Raw genomic sequence first — 21,388 nt, forward strand, 5'->3', positions numbered from 1 at the left:
ATCACGAATGGTATGAACTCACTGATAAGTGGATGTTAGCCCAAAGGTCAGATTACCCAAGATATAATCCATAGACCACATGAAGCTTAAGAAAAAGTACAACCAAAATGTGGATGCTTCAGTCCCTCTCAGAATGGGGAACAAAAATATTCACAGTAGGATATATAGGGAGACAAAGTGTGGAGCAGAGACTGAAGGAATGGCCATTCAAAGACTGCCCCACCTGGGGATCCAGCCCGTATACATACAGCCTCTAAACTTGTCACTATTGGGGATGCCAAGAGGTGCATGCTGACAGGAGCCTGATATAGCTGTCTCCTGAGAGGGTCTGCCAGAGCATGCCAAATACAGAGGTGAACTCTTGCGGCCAACCATTGAACCGAGAATGGGGTCCCCATTGGAGGAGTTAGAGAAATGATTAAAGGACCTGAAGACATTTGCAATCTCATATGAACAACCATACCAACCAACCAGAACTCCCAGGGACTAAACCACTACCCAAAGAGTACACATGGACAGATCTATGGCTTCAGCTGCATATGTAGCAGAGGATGGCCTTGTTGGGCACCAATGGGAGGAGAAGCCCTTGGTCCTGCAGAGGCTGAATCCCCCAGTGTAGTGGATGTCAGGGCAGGAAGGCTGGAAGGGGTGGGTTGATGGGTGGGGGAATACCCTCATAGAAAAAGTGGTACAGGGAGTTTATGGATGGGAAACTAGGAAAGGGGATAACATTTGAAATGTAAATAAATTTTTAAAAAGTATCCTACAAAAAAGGGGGGTGACTGGGAGGGGGATAAATTCTGCAGTAAATAAATAAATAAATAAATGGGAAAATATTTAAAAATAACAATAGGCAAGTAGCAGCAGGCAGGCTGTTAATGGACAGTACTTATCTTTTATCTTGAATCCATTTGACTATATCACACATGAGGTTTATTAATATCGAGAGGCAAGTCTGTCTCTGAGAGAATGCAGACTGATTTCCAAAAGTTGGTTCATGAGGAGGATGCAAAATGGTACTTGTCCGATTTCAATACCATAGCCTCAAGGAGAATAAAGCTTACCCAGTCCTTCAGGGATTGAAGAAAGAGAAATGGAGAGAGCAGGTCCTCTGTGGAAGACTAGGGAAGGAGGAAGGCATGCTTGCCATGATGACTGCAGAGGCAAAACCAAAGTTTTCTCTCAAGTCTAGAAACAACAAACAAACAAACAAAGTAACAGAATCAATTTTTGAAACCATTTCAACATTACAGATTTTAATGAAAAAATTATGATTAACTTTAAAATGTAATGGGAAGACCTCTCTCTTTTCTGCTTGTAGTAACAAATACAGAGAACACAAATATTTAAGAAATACATCTTCAATTTCAAATGTTTAGTTGAATAAATTCCTAATAGTCTTCAAGGACTTAGAAATGAGTTTATTTAAAATTACTCCTTTCTTAAAAATACAAAGACAATAATTTAGCAAAGTCATAAGATTAAGCCTTTGGTGCCTTTTCTAATTTTCTGATAGTTTTATTTGTTTTAATTCTATCTTATAGCACATTTAAATGTTTTTCTGTAATTAAAGTACATATGGATTCTTTCTAAGAGCAGCCCCTCCTTCTTTACTGAAGACAGTTCATCTTGAGAAATGCTCTTTGTATGACATACGCTTAGTTAAGGCTACTGGCTGGATCAGTGAACCAATTTTGCCACCATCAAGAATGGATCCAATTATCATAGATTTCTGTCCCACTGATGATGTCCATTTCACCAAACCTAATTTGATACATCGCCACTAATGACAGGATACACATAATGAAGTATTCCCAGAGAAATAATATTATTTATCAATATAAATTACCCATAAGAGTCATATATGATAAGCACTTCGGTCATGATGATGGATATGCAGACAGTTAAATTCTGACTTCACCTCTGAGAAATGAACTATTTATGACGACTTTGATACTTGAGCTCAAAATGTGGATTCAGTATCAATTAATGGCCCAGTGTTTTGTTGCGTTTTGTCATGAAAATCACAGAAATATATGTAGGATTGATAGGAGTTATTTGTTTTCTTTATTAATCATTTCATTTGTCTACATTTCAAATGATATCCCCTTTCCCTTTTACCCATCCATAACCCCCTGTCCCATGTCTCTTCTTCCCCCTCCACTTTGACCCTGTGAGGGTGCTCCACCCACCGACTCCCACCTCACCCCTCTAGCATCTCCCTATGCTGGGGCATCAAGCCTTCCTCTCTTCTCATTGATGTCAGATAAGGCCAATCTCTGTTACATATATGTCTGGAGCCATGGGTCTCTCCCCGTGTACCCTTTGGTTGGTGGTTTAGTCCCTGGGAGCTCTGAGTGGTCTGGTTAGTTGATATTCTTCTTCTTATGGGGTTGTAATCCCCTTTAGCTCCTTCAGTTAATAAGACATATTTGAACTTGAAGGCTAGATTCGCTCTGATGAGTTGCAGAAAAGGGAAAGCCGTGTTTCCCTTGGAAAAGAGTCGAAAGTGAGAGGACAACACAGATATATGTTCCTGAGAATAGCCGAACTGCTCTGAGGTAGACTGCGGTCTGAGACGCTGCAGTTTGAACACTGCGAATGAATCCGATCCAATGCAGTGCGTTCCACAGGACCTTGACTGGCAGGCCATCGCTTACCTTAACGTTGCCCTCGTTTCTAGGTGTATATCGGTTTGTAGCAAGTGATTGCAGACAGGCAATTTGCTTACGTAAATTTGAAAAAAGGTGGAGATGGGATTGCTTCTTGTGTGTATTTCTCCCAAGCCTTAATTTGAACAAATGAAGAAGGGCCATGCTGTGAACCTGCAAAGCGGTTCACCTTTCTCCATCTCTAGATGACACACCACTCTGGACTAAGGTTTCCGCCAATCTAGACAATTTTGAGAGCCAGGGTTCTGTTGTTATTGTTGTTGTGGTGATGGTGGTGGTTGCGGTTGGTTTTTTTTTTTTTTTAATAAATTACAGGAGAGTGCATTAAGGGTAAAACATGACACGGTGAAAGTATTGATTTGGGGAAAATAATGTGCTGGTGGATGAGAAGCCATGCCCTTTGCAGTGCAGGATGGGGTAAGATAATGAAGTGCGGATAGAGACAGATGGAGGGTTTCTGATAGAGAAGAGTAAGGTGATCTTCACCTCTTCTTGCTTGTTTGAGACAAACGAGTGAGCATAAAGGTTGTAGATAACAACCAAAGCGTACTCCACTGAGGACTTAGGGCACAGTCTGTGGGGAGGGGTGGGGTGGTTCCCTGCAAGAAGCTAAGGCTATGTGGTTTTAACCAAATGCTTCTATGTGGTGGATCATTTTCACCTCTGTGATAAAGTCGCTGATATAAACAATGTAAAGAAATAAAGAATGATTTTGCTCACAGTTTTAGAGGTTTGCATTGTGAAAGGTGTATACAGAAGAGAGAGCGTCCCATCATGGAGGGGAGGAAGCGGAGCAGAAACTAAACAGGAAGGAGCTAAACAGGAAGGAGCTAAACAGGAAGGAGCTAAACAGGAAGGAGCTGAGACAAAGCAAAGCCACCGAAGCAGAGCACTCCCTCCAACAGGCCCTTTCATCTCACAGTTCTTGCTCTTTTATGGTTTGCTCAGATTCTGGGGATTAAAGCATCCATCAGGTCAGAGTCCTCGTGATCTGTGCTGTCCTAACACCTCAGGTGACAATCACACGCCATCAAATGAATGCATGGGTATACGCTGCCATGTAAGAATAGAAACGATAAAGTAAATTGTACTTTTAGGAATTAAATATATAAAATAAATTCCCCATGTTTAGCAAAGGGAGATACTAATCCTATCAGAGGAGAGGGGATTGATCTTGCATTGACAGTGGAGTGAGAGATCCTGGGTTTTGTGGGGCAGGGATTACCATCACAGAAGGAGTAGCATTATACTCTTCATGAAGACATGGACAATAGGATTGCAACAAAATGTAGAAGATGAAAACATATATAATGTTGAAATATGGTAACATGTCTAAGAGTATAATTTTTCCAGTAGTCACCTTATCATAAAGAATATGTTAAAGAAAAAATATATGTATATATACATATATGTGTATGCATTTGTATATATGTTTGTACACATATATATTTGTATATATACATTTGTATCTATATACTTGTAGATACAAATATATATGTGCATATGTACATACATATATATGTACATGTATATACATATATACCCATATATGTGTACATGTATATACATACACACCAATATACATATATACACATGTATGCATATGTATATGTACATATTCATGCACAAGCAAACACATATACATATATTATATATATGAAGTGTGGATATATAAATGTATTTGGCACACTGCAAGTGGCCATACATTATTTAGCAGTTCAAGGTAGAATCTATTTATTAACTCATAACCTAGCATCAGCACTGTGCTCATGCTTTTGTGCAGCTGAAATCAATGGGCCGGCCACATCTGAGTTGATTTAGAAGGTCTGAGGAGTGATCCATTCCAGGGAAGGAGAAGAATCACAAGACTGACAACCCAATTCCCTGTGAGGAGGAGATCATTCCATTCATACTTCCTAGAGGCCTTACATCATCAATTCTTTGTCACAGGACCCTTAATGACCTTGATTAAAAAAAACAGATTTTTTTTTTACTTTCAAATACAGTGATTTCCTGTATCTGGCCTCCCAAACACCCATGATTCTTATTTCTGTCCCTGTTAACAGGTAGGAAAAAAGTTTGTCTTTTAAAACACTGATTTGATCCTACTAGTTCCACCCAGAAAGTTTGGATACACCCTGAATATCATCTGAAAATGAGGTAGTACATTCACATGGGCTGTGGAAATGTGAAGTCTCAGCTCTGAAAAGGTTACCAGCTGTATACGTAACTTATATTCTCCTTACATTATTGTCCTTTTGAGGGCTTACTGCCTCTGTCTGCCTACCTAGGCCTGGTCCTGTAAGCTTCAAGGCTCCATACAATCTAACCTCCTCCTAGAATGCTTTCAGCTGCCCTGGGACTTGCTGCTGAGTGAACTCACCCCTTCTATTTTGTTTTGCACTTTAGCTAGCTGGTTCAGTTCAGCTGTTCTCACTCAAACTCCTCTCCAAGCTGACTGGCTGGATATGGCTTCTCTCTTAGCCTCTGAGTTTTTGCTCTGCCTGGCCTCAAACTAACTCGTCAATCTGTTTAGTCTTGTGGCTCCTTCTCATTCTCTGACTTATCCTGTCTTCACCTGTGTCCGGCTTGTCCTTTCCTCAACCTGTGTCTGTAAAACTCTCCAGGTAAAACTGACTGTTCTCTCTCCACACCGGTCTCTCTTTAAGTAGCTTGTCTTTTCTATTCTGTCAGTTCTTTCTCTGCTTTGTCATTCTGTCTACCAGTCAATTAGATCTTTTCACTGTGGTTCCTTCCGCTACAAGCTTTACCTTCACTGTTTGGGATAAAAGGCATGTACTAAAGGTGTCTCTGTATTACAGCCAAAGGGATTAAATATATGTCCTAAGGAATGAGCCATGCCACAGCTAGGAACAGGTATTTTCAGTAAATAACACAATCTGGGGGTTCACCTTGTGATCAAACATCTTCCAACAATCAGCTTCCCAGTTCTAGGGACTGGAAGGTCCTGGGATCTGTTTCCACATCTGCTCAGCAGAGATAATGTAAAAGAAACTACGGCCTTATATAATACTGTTTAAGAGTTCGAATCCATCTGTCTTAGATATTTCCTCACCTGATGCTAAAGTTAAGAACCAATATAGAAAACATCCCAAATGATTCTATAAATGTCCCATATTATTTTATCCTTCACCATTGTCGAACACAGACCAGGAAAGGAGTTATATGGAGAAAATTCCGAGTGCTTGCGAGAACACTTGAAAAAGAGAATGAGTCCTCCGACCTCAGTTTCTTTGAAACATGGAATCGTTCTTGCAATGTGCTTTTTTGCGCCTCCCAAGTGTAGTGAATAGGAGTGAGTTTATGTCAGGTGACTCATTATTGCTTGCTGCTGCTATTCAATTAAATGTTTATAGGCCTCTATGGAAAACTTTTTTTGACACATGTGGTGTTCTTCTGATTGAATATAGCTTGAAGGTATGGGAACTTTACTTATGTGATTGCTCTTAACCTTCAGAATATAGATTGCTGTGAATAATGCGGTTATTGCATGAGACTTTACTGTGCCTCATCTCTAGGCTCCATTCTCCCACATCCCACTAGAACAGTAACAACTCTAAATCAAAGAATAATACTTCTGACAATTGGCATATTTAATCACTTTCAACTCAAAGGGATTTTTTGTTGTTGCTGTTTTTTGTTTGTTTTTTACAATTAGTATTGTTTTACAGTGACCATAATTCTGTTTGTGGTTTCGAAATCAAATTCCTTGGGTTGGGTCATGGAAATTTATGTATTGTTGTTCGTAAGATTTTTGTCTGTGTTCTGGCTTGGAGCCCAGTCAAACACTAGAAGGATTCTTAGAAAAATAAAGTTGATATGGGAAAGAGTTAGTGAAGAATGTGAGTGTCAAACAGAAAGGCAAGATATCATCAGAGCATGGCTTTTGCTATAGTTGTCAAATAAGTCTTCTTTACAATTGCATTCATTATCAGATAATTCTTTACACTAATATCGGGTGCTAAAATAACATTGTAATAGACAATGGAATAAAGTAGATAATCGTAACCAGATACATTCATGTTTAATATGTTGGCTCTATTACTTTCAAACTACTGTTTTTCTGTCTATTTTATCCTTAATATGATAATGGCACACGGAAATCTTGTGATTATTTTAGAAGCAAGGAAGCTGAGTTACTTATGAAAGGAATTCACTCATGCCCATGTTTTCTAGCAAAGTATATTAGAATGAGGATTCATATCAGTATTTTGGATATCAATAGCCTTCTTATTGGTTATGCTAGCTATATGATAAGTAGAACACTTGAGTAACAAACAAGAAGGGCTATAAAGTGAAACTGCTTCTCTTTACCTCTTCACAGTTGAGTTTGCAATGGGTGGCTGTGTATCTGTGTTTGTAATGGGTGGCTGTGTATCTGTGTTTGTAATGGGCGGCTGTGCATCTGTGTTTGGAATGGGTGGCTGTGTATCCGTGTTTGGAATGGGTGGCTGTGTATCCGTGTTTGGAATGGGTGGCTGTGTATCCATGTTTGTAATGGGTGGCTGTGTATCCGTGTTTGGAATGGGTGGCTGTGTATCCGTGTTTGTAATGGGCGGCTGTGCATCTGTGTTTGTAATGGGTGGCTGTGTTTCTGTGTTTGTAATGTGTGGCTGTGAATCCATTTTTCACCACTGTAATGACCCCGCTCCCCATCTCCAGTACCAAGCATAGATACCATCCTCTTAACTCTATCAAAGAAGTTTCACGGATGGACAGCATTTGATTCATTTGAATTTGAAATTATTCTTTTAAATTTAACTCTAGTGACATGTTCCCTGAGAACTGCTAACAAGCAAGAGGAATTCTTAAGTTACTGTCGTTTTCAATGTTTTAGTTAGAAAAGTAGAAATTGATAAAAACAACAATGTTTTGAATCTGTGCCCTGTTAGTTATTAATTGTGAACTTTTATGAACCTCTAAGTTCATTTGCTTCATAAAAATATTCTTAAATGGAGAGCGTAATTGTTGTAACTTATTTTATTCTTCATGAGCCTTGATGTGAGATGCTGTCATTTTGATGAGTGTCTAATTGCCAGCTCAATAACACTTCTTGTGCATTAGTAACACTTCTTGGGAAAATTAGTGAAATCCCACTCCTTGTCCTTTGCAAAGAATCATAATTTAAATGCCCATTAAATGGACAACAGAGGGATTCTTCCTTTATAGCATCTGTGCTCTTTCTGCTTATGTTTAGTTACATGTTACCCAAATTACCTTAGAGAAGGAAATGTCACATCTACGATTGTTTTTACAAGTCTTATCTGTGAGCGAACTATTCTCTTACTTACATCATCATGTTACTGGAAAGAAGTATTAAAAATATTAATAGCATTTCTATTCTGTAAGGGAAAGAGCTATTGCATTTACTTTGCTTGTAAGGGCAAATGGAATTCATGGCAACTAAAAACTCTAGAGTTAAAACAACACAAAAACAAAAAATAATGTGCAGAAATGTAAGTCGGACTTTAAATCTGTCCTGTACCATATACATTGGATCATGTACTCAACCTAAAGAATGTCAAAAGATTCTGCCTGTGTGCCTGTCTGAAATACTAGAGTTTTGATAGATTCTACTTTGGAAAGAAAGAACTCTGTGTCTGAAAAAAAGCTGTGGACTCTCAGTTTAAAAACTGGCAGAAGATTTTCTGCCAAAATCTTTCCACTGAGGACTCTATTGTGTGACAGTGCAATTAACTGTGGGTACACATTGCTTGCTCAGAAGTACAGAGTCTTTCAGTCAAGCCACCTAGAAGCACAGGGCCTGAATTTCTCTCCCAGAGCACTATGCAAAGCCTCCCTTTAAGTGGAATATTGCTATTTCCAGATATCAGATTTTGTTTGTGTTTTTAAAACTCTCCCTGATATTATTTCAAACAGTTTCTTTAGACCCAAAATTCTATCTGCCCAGAAAACTTCCTATCAAAGTGCTTAGCATTTTAGACAGACGTGGGTGTAGAATCTTTCACACTCTTAGGTTAAGTATACGATCCAACGTATGTGGTACAGGACAGATTTAAAGTCCGACTTACACTCCTGCAAATCATTGTGTTTTGACATCTCAGTTCCTGGTTGTCGTGCATTTCCTTTGCCCTTACAAGCGAAGTAAAAGTAATAGCTCTTTCCCTTACAGAGAAGAAATGCTAGGAATATTTCTAATAATACAGGAAAGGTTGGGATTTGATTTAATTTGACAGTGACACTTTAGTGAATCCATGTAAGAAAATCACTCTAATATCTAAATTTCAGACTAAACTGTCTAAGGAACTGTGCGTGTATTATGTATAAATGCATCGTTATTTTTTATATTCAGCTGTTACAGGGCAGATCACCCAAACCCAACAAGTGGGAGCTTCTTCATCCGGGCAGTGGTGGCGGCATGCTTGAGCAATCTAGTGGAGATTGTGATGACGAAGACGGTTGTGGGGGATCAGGAAGCGGAGAAGTCAAGAGGACCCTAAAGATCACAAACTGTGAGTGCAAGCAACCAGCACCACTTTGAAATGGTTGGTTTTGAAGCGCCAGTCAGGAAACTGTTACTGCGAATGTAGCAATGCAATGGCCATGCATCCAACAGCAGACAGGAGCAAGGCGGTGAACCTCTTTTGAATTGTGCAGAGCATCCTTTCCTGGGTTTATTTATTCCGCACTAGTGGGTTTATGTGGAAATGATACTGGTGTGTGACTAACTGATGAGTCGTGAGGAGTTTTGAGAATTATAAAGTTTTAAAGAAAAGCAATCTTTAGGATATCCTGTTCAATGAGTATTGATTACACAATCTGGACATGGTGGCTAAGGACCGCTAAAGAACCAAACGTGCAAATTTATCGTTTTATGTCATGAATTACGTGTTTTTACTATGTTAAGGTTTTTTCGTTTTCATCAAACTGGATTCGTCTCATATGAACATGCAGTTTTACTAGCTTTTTGAGAGTTTCATGTGTGTTTTGGTCATGTTCATCCTCCTCCATTAACTCCTCCTCAATCCTGTCAATCTTCACTTTTGAAAAAAATCTCACCTAATGTTGACTTTCCTTTTGACTGCATGGATGATAAACTGATTCTAACTGTTTAATTAGTCATTTTCAGAAAAGATATATTTCCAGGGCTGAGGAGACGGCTCAATCTGTAAAGTGCCTATCATATAAACTCGAGGACTCACCTAAATTAGAACCATTAGCAAGTCCCTAAATACTCAGGTGAAATGTCTGGTGTCTGCAATCCAATCTCAGGGAAGATGGAGGGGAGGGATTCCTGGAACTCAATGGGCAGAAACTCCAGCCAAATAGAAAAGTAAAGTGGAGAGCAATAAAGAGTACTACCGAGCATCTTCCTTACACACACACACACACACACACACACACACACACACACACACATGCACATATGCACGTATGCACACACATACACACATGACATATCACATGTATGTATGTACACATACAAGCATATGCACACATGTATACCTATACATAGAAAAGATACAACTTCTAATTGAAAAGTTTGACAAGTGGAAAGTAGAAAGAAAAGTAGCTATCAAGAAGTACTCCGATGTGTTCTTTATATTGATAGATCTAGAGCCTCCAAAGTCATGCATGCTTATATGTTCATGGCGAAGCACCATGAAAGTCATCAACTCAGGACAAAGCGCCAACGTTAATAAAGGCCGAGCACATGGCTCCAAGTTGTCAGTTAGCTCTGATACCGAGGCTGAAGCTGACATAATCTTTCTGTCCCAGACGCACATTGGCCTGCACACAAGAGTGCCTTCTACCATACTCTGGTGGGAGAAACAACATTCAGTCACAATGCTACAAAGATTAAAACCTCAACTTCTCGTTCATTTAAATATCTTGGGTTTTTTTTTTTTTTTTGGCAAAATGTATTGATTAGATAGCTGGAAACCAAGAGTGATGCAAAATATAAAACAATTTGCACAAAGAAACGAGTTTTCTTTTTAGATGTAGCAATTGATTTACAATGAAGCAAACAACCATGGAGTCCCTACTACAGCAGGAGCACTTCCTTCTTCTATTGGCAGAGGTAGGAGCATGTGTTCTGCTTGGAATGGATATTTCTTCTTACGTTATTTTTTTGGACAGATACATACATAAAAATAAAATAAAAATTTCAATAGTAAAACAATTGTTACTCAAAATTAACCCCTTCTATATTTAGGAATTATGACAGAGTGTTATTTACTTCAAAATCAATTATTTTCTATACATAGTTTCTATATAAAACTATATAAATATAGTGTGTGTAGCTAATATAGGATGTACACATTCGCTTAGTTGCTTTAATGCTAGCATGATTCGGAAGCATCAAAATACGTACCAGAAAGGAATAATGTGAACAAAACCAGAAATGAAATTATGAGCTGAAGTTATTCATTTGAAATTCCCTCCATATTTGCGTTCGTCTATATGTTTGCGCACATACATGCGAAATTGGAATTTTATGGCATTCTTTCACATTTACAATCTCCAGAACTTGGTAAAGATAAAACTTGTGTTGTTTTATGAGAGAAATAGATCCAGCGAAAGACATTCAACCATGGTTTCCTCATCAACTTTGGTGTTGGGGTAGGAATGAGTTTTTACTGAAAAACCTTGTTTTGAATTACTGCTGGAATGGCCAGGTTGTCATAAGAAAGGCCCCATCAAAACTGGGGAAACTACGCTAGACATTATTGTCAGCAACTCCAGGCAAGTACTGAAAAAAAATCTCATCTGTTCAGGTGGGCTGCTCGTTGCTTCTAAGTGTTTATAGCTGTTGTCTATCAATTTTTAATAAACGGGTAGGAAATCACCTTGGATAGCCTGCTGAAATGAAGAAGGCCGAGGGATCTGTGCAGTGCGGGCCTCACTTCTTGGTTTTTATAGCATCGCAATATTCTGTTTCACAACTTTGGGCTAGTCCAATCCATTGATCAAAAGATTAAGACAGTTGTAGCAGTCTCAAGAGCTGGACAATACTGTGTTCTAGAAAAGTTTATGAGCTGTTGCTTTGTTAAGAACTTTGCGTGCGTAGATAGTCTTTTATTTTTCATGTTTATTCTTAGTTAGCTAGATATTTCATGGTTCATTTGTAATCTCAAATAGTGGAATTAAAAATAATGTAATATGTATGCAACTATATATAAGTGCAAAATTTTAACAGCAACTTAATTATTTACTATTTAGGCATGGTTTTTGTTTAATCATCAATACTAATTAATTTAATATTTTAATATTTTATTTTTAAATTTTATTATTTGTGTGTACATATGAGTGTATGTGAGTTGTATGTGTATGAGTTTGTGTGAGTATGTATGCCTGTGAATGTATGTTTGTTTGTGTGTGTGTGTGTGTGTGTGTGTGTGTGTGTGTGTGTATACATGTGAGAGCAGGTGCCCACTGGAGGTATAGTTACAGCGAGTTGTGAACCATCTGACATGGTGCTCTGTACCAAGTGGGTCCTCAGAACAAGAAGAAGAGGTGTCCATTTTCTTTCCAACCTACCTTTCTCTCCATCCCCAACTATGTTACAGTTTACAAAGTACTTCTATTTGTAACCCTGCCTGTAGATACTTACTAATATACATGGAAGGGTTAATTACAAGAAAAAGCCATCTATGATGTATACATTTCAATCCTAGTGATTAGAAATATTTTCTTGTTTAGACCAATGGTATTGAAATACCTTGCATCACAGTTAAGCTGTCTACATTAGAGTGCTTTACACATATTTGGATATTCATAGAGAATCTCAAATTGTAAGAACGGCATCTCTGAATCTTCCCTTTTTACCCCTCATTCTATCCAACTACATCTGATGTCCTTCCACACGAAGAGCTGAGGTAGGATATCCATGTGGATGAACACAATACAGTTCTTTCTTTCTCTGCATCTAGGACAAACTTAATATTACTAAAATCAATGATCCTTCAACAGCTGACCATTGCTGTTCATCTCCAGTGCTGCTGTGGTAAACTAGTGTGCAACTGACCACAGGTTACAGGAAAGCTGGGGCCTGAGGGATTTTGAAACTCACTCAAATTCTTAAACGATTCACACTTGAAAACAATGAGCAAGCTCATTTTAAAAAGTTGGCTCACAGTAACAGCATCACACAAAATGGATGTGGTCGCAAGTTCATTTAGGTACTAGACTTTGGAAAACACAGATTTTGCATCTTGAAAATCCCCTATGTCAGTATGCTGTAATATCTACTAACATTTCTTATGCAATATTATGTAGCACGTTTAGCAGAGTGATTTTTAAACTTTTGTTCTCATTGAGAAAAGCTGGTAAATGGTTTCAGCGCCTGTTCAGTATGTGTGTCGATGGTGTTTCTGAGTGGCCGTGTTAGAGTCCTTGGTTACCTGTTGTAATAGGATTCCACACTGGCTGGGAACATTCATAATATCAAGGCAGCCTTGGGGTCCTTGAGCCTGAGTGTTCCGTTCAGCCATCCAAGGATTTTTCTATAAAAAGAATCTGTTGTCTAGATGAACAGAGCTTGGAAGAGACTGTCACCTCCACACACAGTGAAATAAAAATGATCCTTTGCTATTTAACAATGAAGAGACACTGATTTACTTAGTGACACAGGGTTGTGGAGTAAGTGAAAATTCTTGGTTTCCTTGTATCTAGTTTCACATAGATCAGTATTGCTTTAGGATCTCAGCTCCTGGTGGACATTGGGGTGTACTCAGAGAATATGACTTCAGTAGTTTTTCCAGAGCTATGAGAACTCCAAACTAACCTCGTTGTAAAAACAAAACAAAACAAAACAAAACAAAACAAAAATAACTACCTGTAATTTTCTTTTGTCTCTCATTCCTCAGGCTTTGAACAAAGATCAAGGGTAGTTTTTCATTATTCATGATCTTTCTCCTTTCCATTCTAGGTCTTTGAAAGTAGTACATGCATATAAGATTTGAATACCATTAAGATGGTCCAAATAAGTGAAAACATTTATATTGTGCCTTCTAAAATTCAAGTATTACTAAACTTGTTTAAACAGAATGCAATAATTCTGCCTTGTTAAGGGTTAACATAGTAGGTAGAAACTTACAGAGGAAAAGTGTAATGTGAATTATTGAACTGCATATCATGTGTTTATTTCATTTGAATAAAAGCAAACCTCTTCTTGATGTTACTTGAGTTCATTTTCTGAGACATAGCAAAAGTAACCTTGAATAATGACTGCATACTTTGATATACATATTATTAGTTCCTAATTTGGGGCCAAATGAAACATTGCATGATAAATATTTTTTAATTTCTATAGAGAAATTCACTTTTCCAATTAAAATTCATTTAAAATTACTTGCTAGTTCTACTTTTACTCTACTGATAAAAATTATACTGAGGATACATTTAAGTTAAATAGGTTTTATTTGTGATCACTATAAATATTCTGCTTGTAATGTTTCATTTTAGTTTGTAAATAATTGCTACTCATCCTGGATACTAGCTATTTTGTTAACAAGATTGTATAAAATATAATATGGATACTTAATGAATCATATAAAACCATCTTTTATCCTCTTGAAAAGTTATGTATTGTATTCATCAGTTTAAATAATAAAGTTGAAATGCAGTGACTGTCCTTGAATGCCTAAGTGATGGCTTCATCATTGTTAAATTTCCAAGGTGAAGAATAAAGATGTTAATTAAAATGTTAGAAAGTCTGATAGCATCCCAAATTATACAGAAATTCAACAACCCCTCAAAACCAAACCAAACCAGAGTATAGAAAATAAAGAATTCATGCTTTCAAAATAGAATAGTTCTGGTCATATTTGTAAGAACAATGACAGACAGGAAAGTTAAAATTCAAGAGAATATCACTAGATGAATTTAATTTTGACGTGATTGAGCTCAAAAAGTTACCATAAATAAATAAATAAACATATAAATAAATAAATAAATAAATAAGAAAGACGGGTAGATATAAAGACAGAAAGACCGATAGAAAGAGATGTATGCTTGCTCTATTTTCATTTAATTTCATATAAACAACAAGATACAAATTTGCAACATTTTCTTCTCTTAGGGAACTTGATGAACTGCATAATGTTACACAAAGTCAGATAAGTATTTGACTCCTTATGAACTCCTTTTTAATATAACTATGTGGTAAGGGTGACACGAACTATATACCAAATAATTAAATGCTCACTAACCGGAACTGATTATAAAATTAAACAATGCAATCTCACATATGCATCTCAGATATACAAACTTCTTAACCATTCTGCTAAAGAGGAAAGCACAGTTGCTTGCAAGCCCAGCTCACACTTTGAGGAACCAATACAACCTTGTGTACTGTAGTCCTCCAAATCTCCAGAAGCATTGCCTGTTAAAGTAAAAGTAATTTAAAAATTCTATCAGTATTTGCAGATGTTCATTTAAAAAAAAACATCATGAACAAGGCCATTAGGAGATATTAAAATTGAGCTGCCGATAATGGATCATTATATACTGTCTTAGTTTGCTTTGGGGGATTGTGTTTACTGGCAAATACCAAAAGAAAACAATGCCTATCTTGTTTTAAGATAGGAAATTCTTGGTTCTCTTATTACAAGAATACATTCTTTCTGAAATGTGAGTTCCAGCATATCAGTAGAAATGGTCTGTTTTTTAACTCTGGTTTCTAATGAACACTGAGTATCACCATAAATACCAGTAGAGATAGATCAAAGTTTTACTTGTTCTCAGAGAAAAGAGTGAGTCTATGAAAGGAACAGAAAAAGGTCATTCTAAAGAAAAGTGATTATTTGACTGCAATATTTGTGAATGAAATAACTTTGAGTGGGTAAATTAATGATTTGGCTCAAACATGTAACAATTAGGAAGAAACCTGTCAGGCAAGAGGGTACATTCATAAGGGAACAATCAAAGAAACATTGTAAGGCTAAAAATCTGTGGAAATTGTAAAAAGGGTTGTAATAAAACCTGTGAAAATTTAATTTAATATGAGAAACAAAGAGGTTTTTCTGTGATTTTTGTGTGGATTTGCAAGACTTTGGCAGCAGTGCAGTGAACTGGTTTGGAACATAAATAAAAAATGTGCAAGAAGATAAAGTATGTCTTTAATAGGACATCTACCATCTACTTTGTACACCGTTACCCTGTGCCTGGATTGCCATTAAAGAACAACAACTTTACTATCCAGGCTACCTCGTCTTGAAGATAGAGTGACTAGCTCAAAGACAGTTAAAAGTAGGATCCAAAAAAAAAAAAAAAATAAAAAAAAAAAAAAAAAAAAAAAAAAAGTAGGATCCACTCTTCCCCACACCCAACCACTGAAGGAAAATACTGAATAAAACAGATGAAAGTATTATGCTTCAATGAATTACAACGAAGGAAGATTTTTATCATATTGAAGTTACAGCAATCACATACAGATGGGGAGTGGCGTAGAAGTGGGAATACATACATATATATGTATATATACATACATACATATATATATATATATATATATATATATATATATATATATATATATATATCTTTATATCAACGTTCCTACATGGTCCCAGAAGTAGCCTTAGAGACCAATTATGAGCTTTCTCTCAAAGTGTCTCCATTCATATAGAGTTTACTAAGACCAGAGTTTGTTTCCAACACCTACATATTACAACATACAATTGCTTATAACTTGCAATTCCAGGGTAACTGAAACACTCTGACCTCCACAAGCATCTGTACTCATATAGGACACATAAATCTGTGGAGGTAGACATACATATAAAACAAATATGTCCTTATAAACATTTTGGGATTTAGAAGGAAGTCTTTAGGTCATTGGAAAAACATTCCTTGGGTGATATTAAAACAGTACTTCTAGTAGTACCAAGTTATTTCTGAAAAAAATACATTGTTATTGCAGCCTCCACTTTGACCATGAGCAAGCATCTCTCTCTCTCTCTCTCTCTCTCTCTCTCTCTCTCTCTCTCTGGCATACTCCTACACACACACACACAGACACACATACACACAGACACACACACACACACACACACACACACACACACACACACACACACACACAGAGGTAACAGTAACTTTATTCTGCAGTAATTGTCATCTCAGAACTTACTGACTCCATCTGCTAATCTAAACCTAAACCTGGATAGAATGTTGCCAGCCTCAGAGACCTCCTGCTGAGTAAGCTCACCGCTTCCTAGTTCCTTCTGATCTCTGGCTGGCCTGATCAACTTAGCTGTTCTGTCTCAGTCTCCTCTCAACAGCGTAGTGACTCTGGCTTCTCTGTTTTTCCTGCATTGCTCCGCGTGGCCCCATGCTAATTTTGACAGTAATTCTCCTCGTCTGGTTCCTCACTCTCAGGCTCATTCTGTCTTCACTTGTGTCTAGCTTGTTCTCAGCACTGTAAAACTGTTCAGTAAAACTGCCACCTTTCTCTCTGCATTGCTCCATCAACTTCTTCCCCTTTCTTCTCTCTTCTGTGAGAGTTGGGGATACCCTATTTTGTCAAATCTTTCTCAGTCATCAGTTTGCTGCCACTCAATGAGACATCATTTGCAGACAAGGCTACGTTTTCTACAAACTAACTTTATCCTCATTGTTTGCGATTAAAGATAAGGGTGTGTCTGCTGCATACCAGTCAGAGCAATTAAAGTTGTGTCCTGAGGGCTGAACTACACCAAAACTAGAAACAGGTTTTTTCAGAAAATAACAGAATCTCAGGGGTCAAAGTGTGATTAAATATCCTGTATCACATACTCATACACAAATACAAACACACATATGCTCACACACTTGGACACACACGCACTCACACATGACACACACACATAAATGCGCACACACTCACATACACTCATACACTCACACATATCCACGCACACAAACACACACAAGCTCATGCACACAGACACGCGAACACTCAAATTTGCACACACAAACATACACACACTCACATTCACACACACACACACACACACACCCATACACACACACACACCCCCACACACACGCTCACACATTCATACCTCACCTATACTGTGATGTCTATAGCCTTGAAGCTCTTGATGTAGGGACCAGGCCTTTTAGCTTTAAGCTATGAGATTAATAAATACCTTTGCTTCAGACATAATCAAGCTCTTTGAGTTTTGTCACAATAAGAGAAAGTAGACTACTTGTGTGAGCTGCATAACTCCTTGGAAATCAATTTGGATCCTGAATTTGTCTGCTCATTAAATCTGTGTTTTAAGATGATGGAAGGTTTTGCTCCCTGATTTCTTCCGAAGGTAACTAATTATTTTACATAGTTTTGAATGAAGCCAAGAAAATAATTTGGAACATATCTGTAAATTCCAGAGTTAAGAGTGTTTCATACTTTCCAAAATATTCCTCCATTTAAAGCTTGTTTTTTAAATTATTTTTATTATTAATGAACTTCTTGCTCCTCTTTACTGTCTGCTTAGCGAGGCACATCAAATTCAGCTTCGGTATCAGTGTTAGAAACATGAAATCAGACCTGTTTGCGTGAGATTTAGTTCATTGATTGGGAAGTGGTACTCTGTGGCCACAGCTATACATGGGAGATAGAAATTAAGGACAGAGTAGCAACAATGTGAATAAATAAAATAATATATATTAACCATCTATTTTATTGCACATCAAATATACTGAAATGTCAGAATAATTATATCACTATAAAAAGTATACACATCTACTAGTATTACTAACGGTAGTTAAGCAGTTTTGTAGTGACTATATTCTCTCCCCATTTGATGGTTATACTCTACATAATTGATTGATAGAGGTGGAGGTGTAGATAATAGCTCAGAGCATACGTAGCCCATGTCTTGTGTTTATTTTCTACTAATCCTATATTTCTCAGCTCTAGTTGGTCAAGGTCTCAATTGGTCTCAACGTCATTCCTCAAACTATCAGGACGGAACCCCTAACAAGTTCTCTCATGGTTACAAGGCCTCTTGCCCTTTCTAATCAAAAACTAATTTTGCTGAATATAAGCATGCTGGCTCCCGTTCCCTCCTCTTGCACTTCTTATGTAGAATGTATTGCTGGGGAAATGGAGGGGAATGATCTCCACATCCCTCCCGGGGCCCAACGGTGTGTCCTATCTTTGATGTGCAGTAATTCCACTGTTAGTTCTGAGCTCATATTCTCAGGTGCCTAGTGTACTTTTCCAATTTCTGCTCTTAAATAATTTCTCAGAAGCTCCTTATCTTACCGAAAGGTTGACTTTCAATAATTTGTTCTGTACTCTTTACTTTTTTGTTCGGGAAGAGCTACTACATATTTGTTGAATTTCTCTTGCTTAGTTTTAATATCTTTCCAAATCCTCTTAATCTACTTTCAAACTGAAGAACACCTCCTTCCAGTTACATTACTTGTTCTATTCAGCTCTTCAGCTCTCTACCTTCTGTGTTCTCATTGCACTGCCTCGGAGTCATCTTTGGGTTTTCATTCCTTTTGTATCACATTATTATTTTTAAATCAACTTGTTATTTTTTATGTTATAGCTCTAACGAACTCTGGAATTTTCTAATTATGACTCACATTGTTTTAATTTGGTAGATTGTGTCCTTTCCTATTATCTCATGCTCCCTTTGAAATGTTATCTTAAGTTATTTGTTTTGGAATATCGTTAACTCTGTTAAAAAGGTGAGGGAAATCGAGATCAGCTTCATTGGAACAAATGGTAGATAATACTGAGCTGTGTGAGAAACTCATGAAGTTGGCTAACATGATCAGTGACATCATCTCTTCCTGCTAGTTATGATGGATGTGAGAATTAGACCCACCTACCAATCAGGGGACATAAAAGTGGTTGTCATTTACATTGCTTATGAGTTGTGCCCAGCTTAAAAGACAGCCCTCACTTGTAAACTGGCACACAGGTCAGAGAATATGAACATGTTTCTGACAATAATTTACAAGTTCAAGCTTTCTAAAGTATGCATTCTCAAGAACTCATAGAATTTTAAAGGTGTTTTAGTCATGCTAACTGACCAACTGACAACTGGTCAAACTCACTGTCACTCTTGTTTGTTTGTTTGTTTACTAACCACTTTGTGACCTCTCTTGTAAATTCCTTTTTTGCCCCTTTCTAACACATTATTTTGATTCAAAATTTCTCATTGAGTATACAATATTATGTGCATATACACAGAAGATTAAGCAGAGAAATAAGCTAATATATATTCCTGTTTATAGGGTAGGTTTTTAAAGATATACATGGCCTTCATAGCTTTTAGGTGTCCAAAGTCTAGGAGAGAAAGATGTGCTAATTAAATGTTATGTTGTGAAATTATAACAAAAGGGAGAATTGAAGCAGGAAGGATACATGGTAGAAATAATCAATTCTAGATGTTTTCTCTTACCCCTTATGAATGGATAGCATTCTGAGATTAAAGTTGGATTAGATTTTAATAGAGGATCAAAAATAGATGGGAAGTGAATTAAACCTCTTCCAACTAGAACATTTACAAAAGAAAAATATTTCGAATAATACTATGAATTTAGTGCAACACAATCTTCATGATAGTCGTGGAACACGCCTCTTCTGGGCAGAATGAGAGCAGCAGTTGGGGAATTAGCCAGAAGTCTATAATGCACAAGAATATAGAGAGAAGTGCTGTTTCATAGGGTCAGCTTTATTCTGGAAGAAATAATGGATTTACTCGACTGTAAAGAAAATCTAGTATTCAAGGCAGAAGGCACAAATAATATGAGAAGTCCTGCTGATGCGTAGGCAATAAATGGATGAATTGAAAATGGAACATATTCACTTTCCTCTCAATGCAGTTTTTAAATTTTCACTTATTCTTCAGTTGATAGATGGGTAGTCCCCATCTTCCAAAGCCAGAAACTGGAGAGTTATTCTGTAATCTTCTTCAGCCTTTATTCTCTACATTAAATAAGATCCACTGCTTTCACTGCTTAACCTTTTTTTTTTTCTGAGAAAATATCCACTCCTGTTTTCACCTCTACTTTGCTAGTTCCCAGCTTCAATTTCTCTGGCCTGAACACATGGTAAATATCATTACGCTTCTCCGTTGTGGGCTGGCCACTCCTTAGCTCCCATTGATACTCTTATTTCAAATGGTGAGTCTGGTTTTCTTCTGAAACAAGAGCCTTCAAACTACCCAGTAATGTTATCTGCAGATAACAACTGAATGAGAAAGAGGCTGATTTAGTTTGAGCTGTGCACAGTGAAGGACAGCTGTTAGTCATCAGTTCTGTCATGAAGTTAGTTTCAGCTGTTGTAGTCATTCAGATGTTTTTCATCTTCAGTCAAGAGTCCAGTAGGGCTGTCCTCTGAGAGACTCTGACTAAGACAGATGCAGACACAGCCAACCGTTGGACTGAGCCCAGAAATTCCAATAGAAGAGACAGGGAAGGACTGAAGGAGCTGAAGGGGATTGCAACTCCATAGAAAGAACAACAACATCAAGTAACTGACCACCCGCCCCGAGCTTCCAGGGACTAAACGACCAACCAAAGAGTATACATGGGTGGGCCTATGGCTCCAGCTACATATGTAGCAGAGGATTGCCTAATCTAGTATCAACAGAAGGGGAGGACCTTGGTCCTGTCAAGGCTCATTGCCCCAGTGAAGGGGGATGTTGTAGGGGTTAGGCTGGAGTGGGTAGGTGGGTCGGGGAGCACCCTCTCAGAGGCAAAGGGGAGGGGAAATGAGATGA

General features: G+C 37.6%; 1 protein-coding gene across 4 annotated transcripts in view; it reads left to right on the forward strand.

Annotated features, from left to right (window-relative positions):
* The window catches only part of Gpc5 (glypican 5), a 1,436,787-nt gene that overhangs the window by 738,942 nt on the left and 676,457 nt on the right, over nucleotides 1–21,388 (forward strand). For all 4 annotated transcript variants that reach the window (XM_039093413.2, XM_039093414.2, XM_063274345.1 and 1 more), the window contains one exon: nucleotides 9,007–9,166. In XM_039093413.2, the coding sequence (XP_038949341.1) occupies nucleotides 9,007–9,166 (160 nt within the window). The remainder of the gene's footprint in view (nucleotides 1–9,006; nucleotides 9,167–21,388) is intronic.

Source organism: Rattus norvegicus, chromosome 15, assembly GCF_036323735.1.
Source record: "Rattus norvegicus strain BN/NHsdMcwi chromosome 15, GRCr8, whole genome shotgun sequence".
NCBI lineage: Eukaryota > Metazoa > Chordata > Mammalia > Rodentia > Muridae > Rattus > Rattus norvegicus.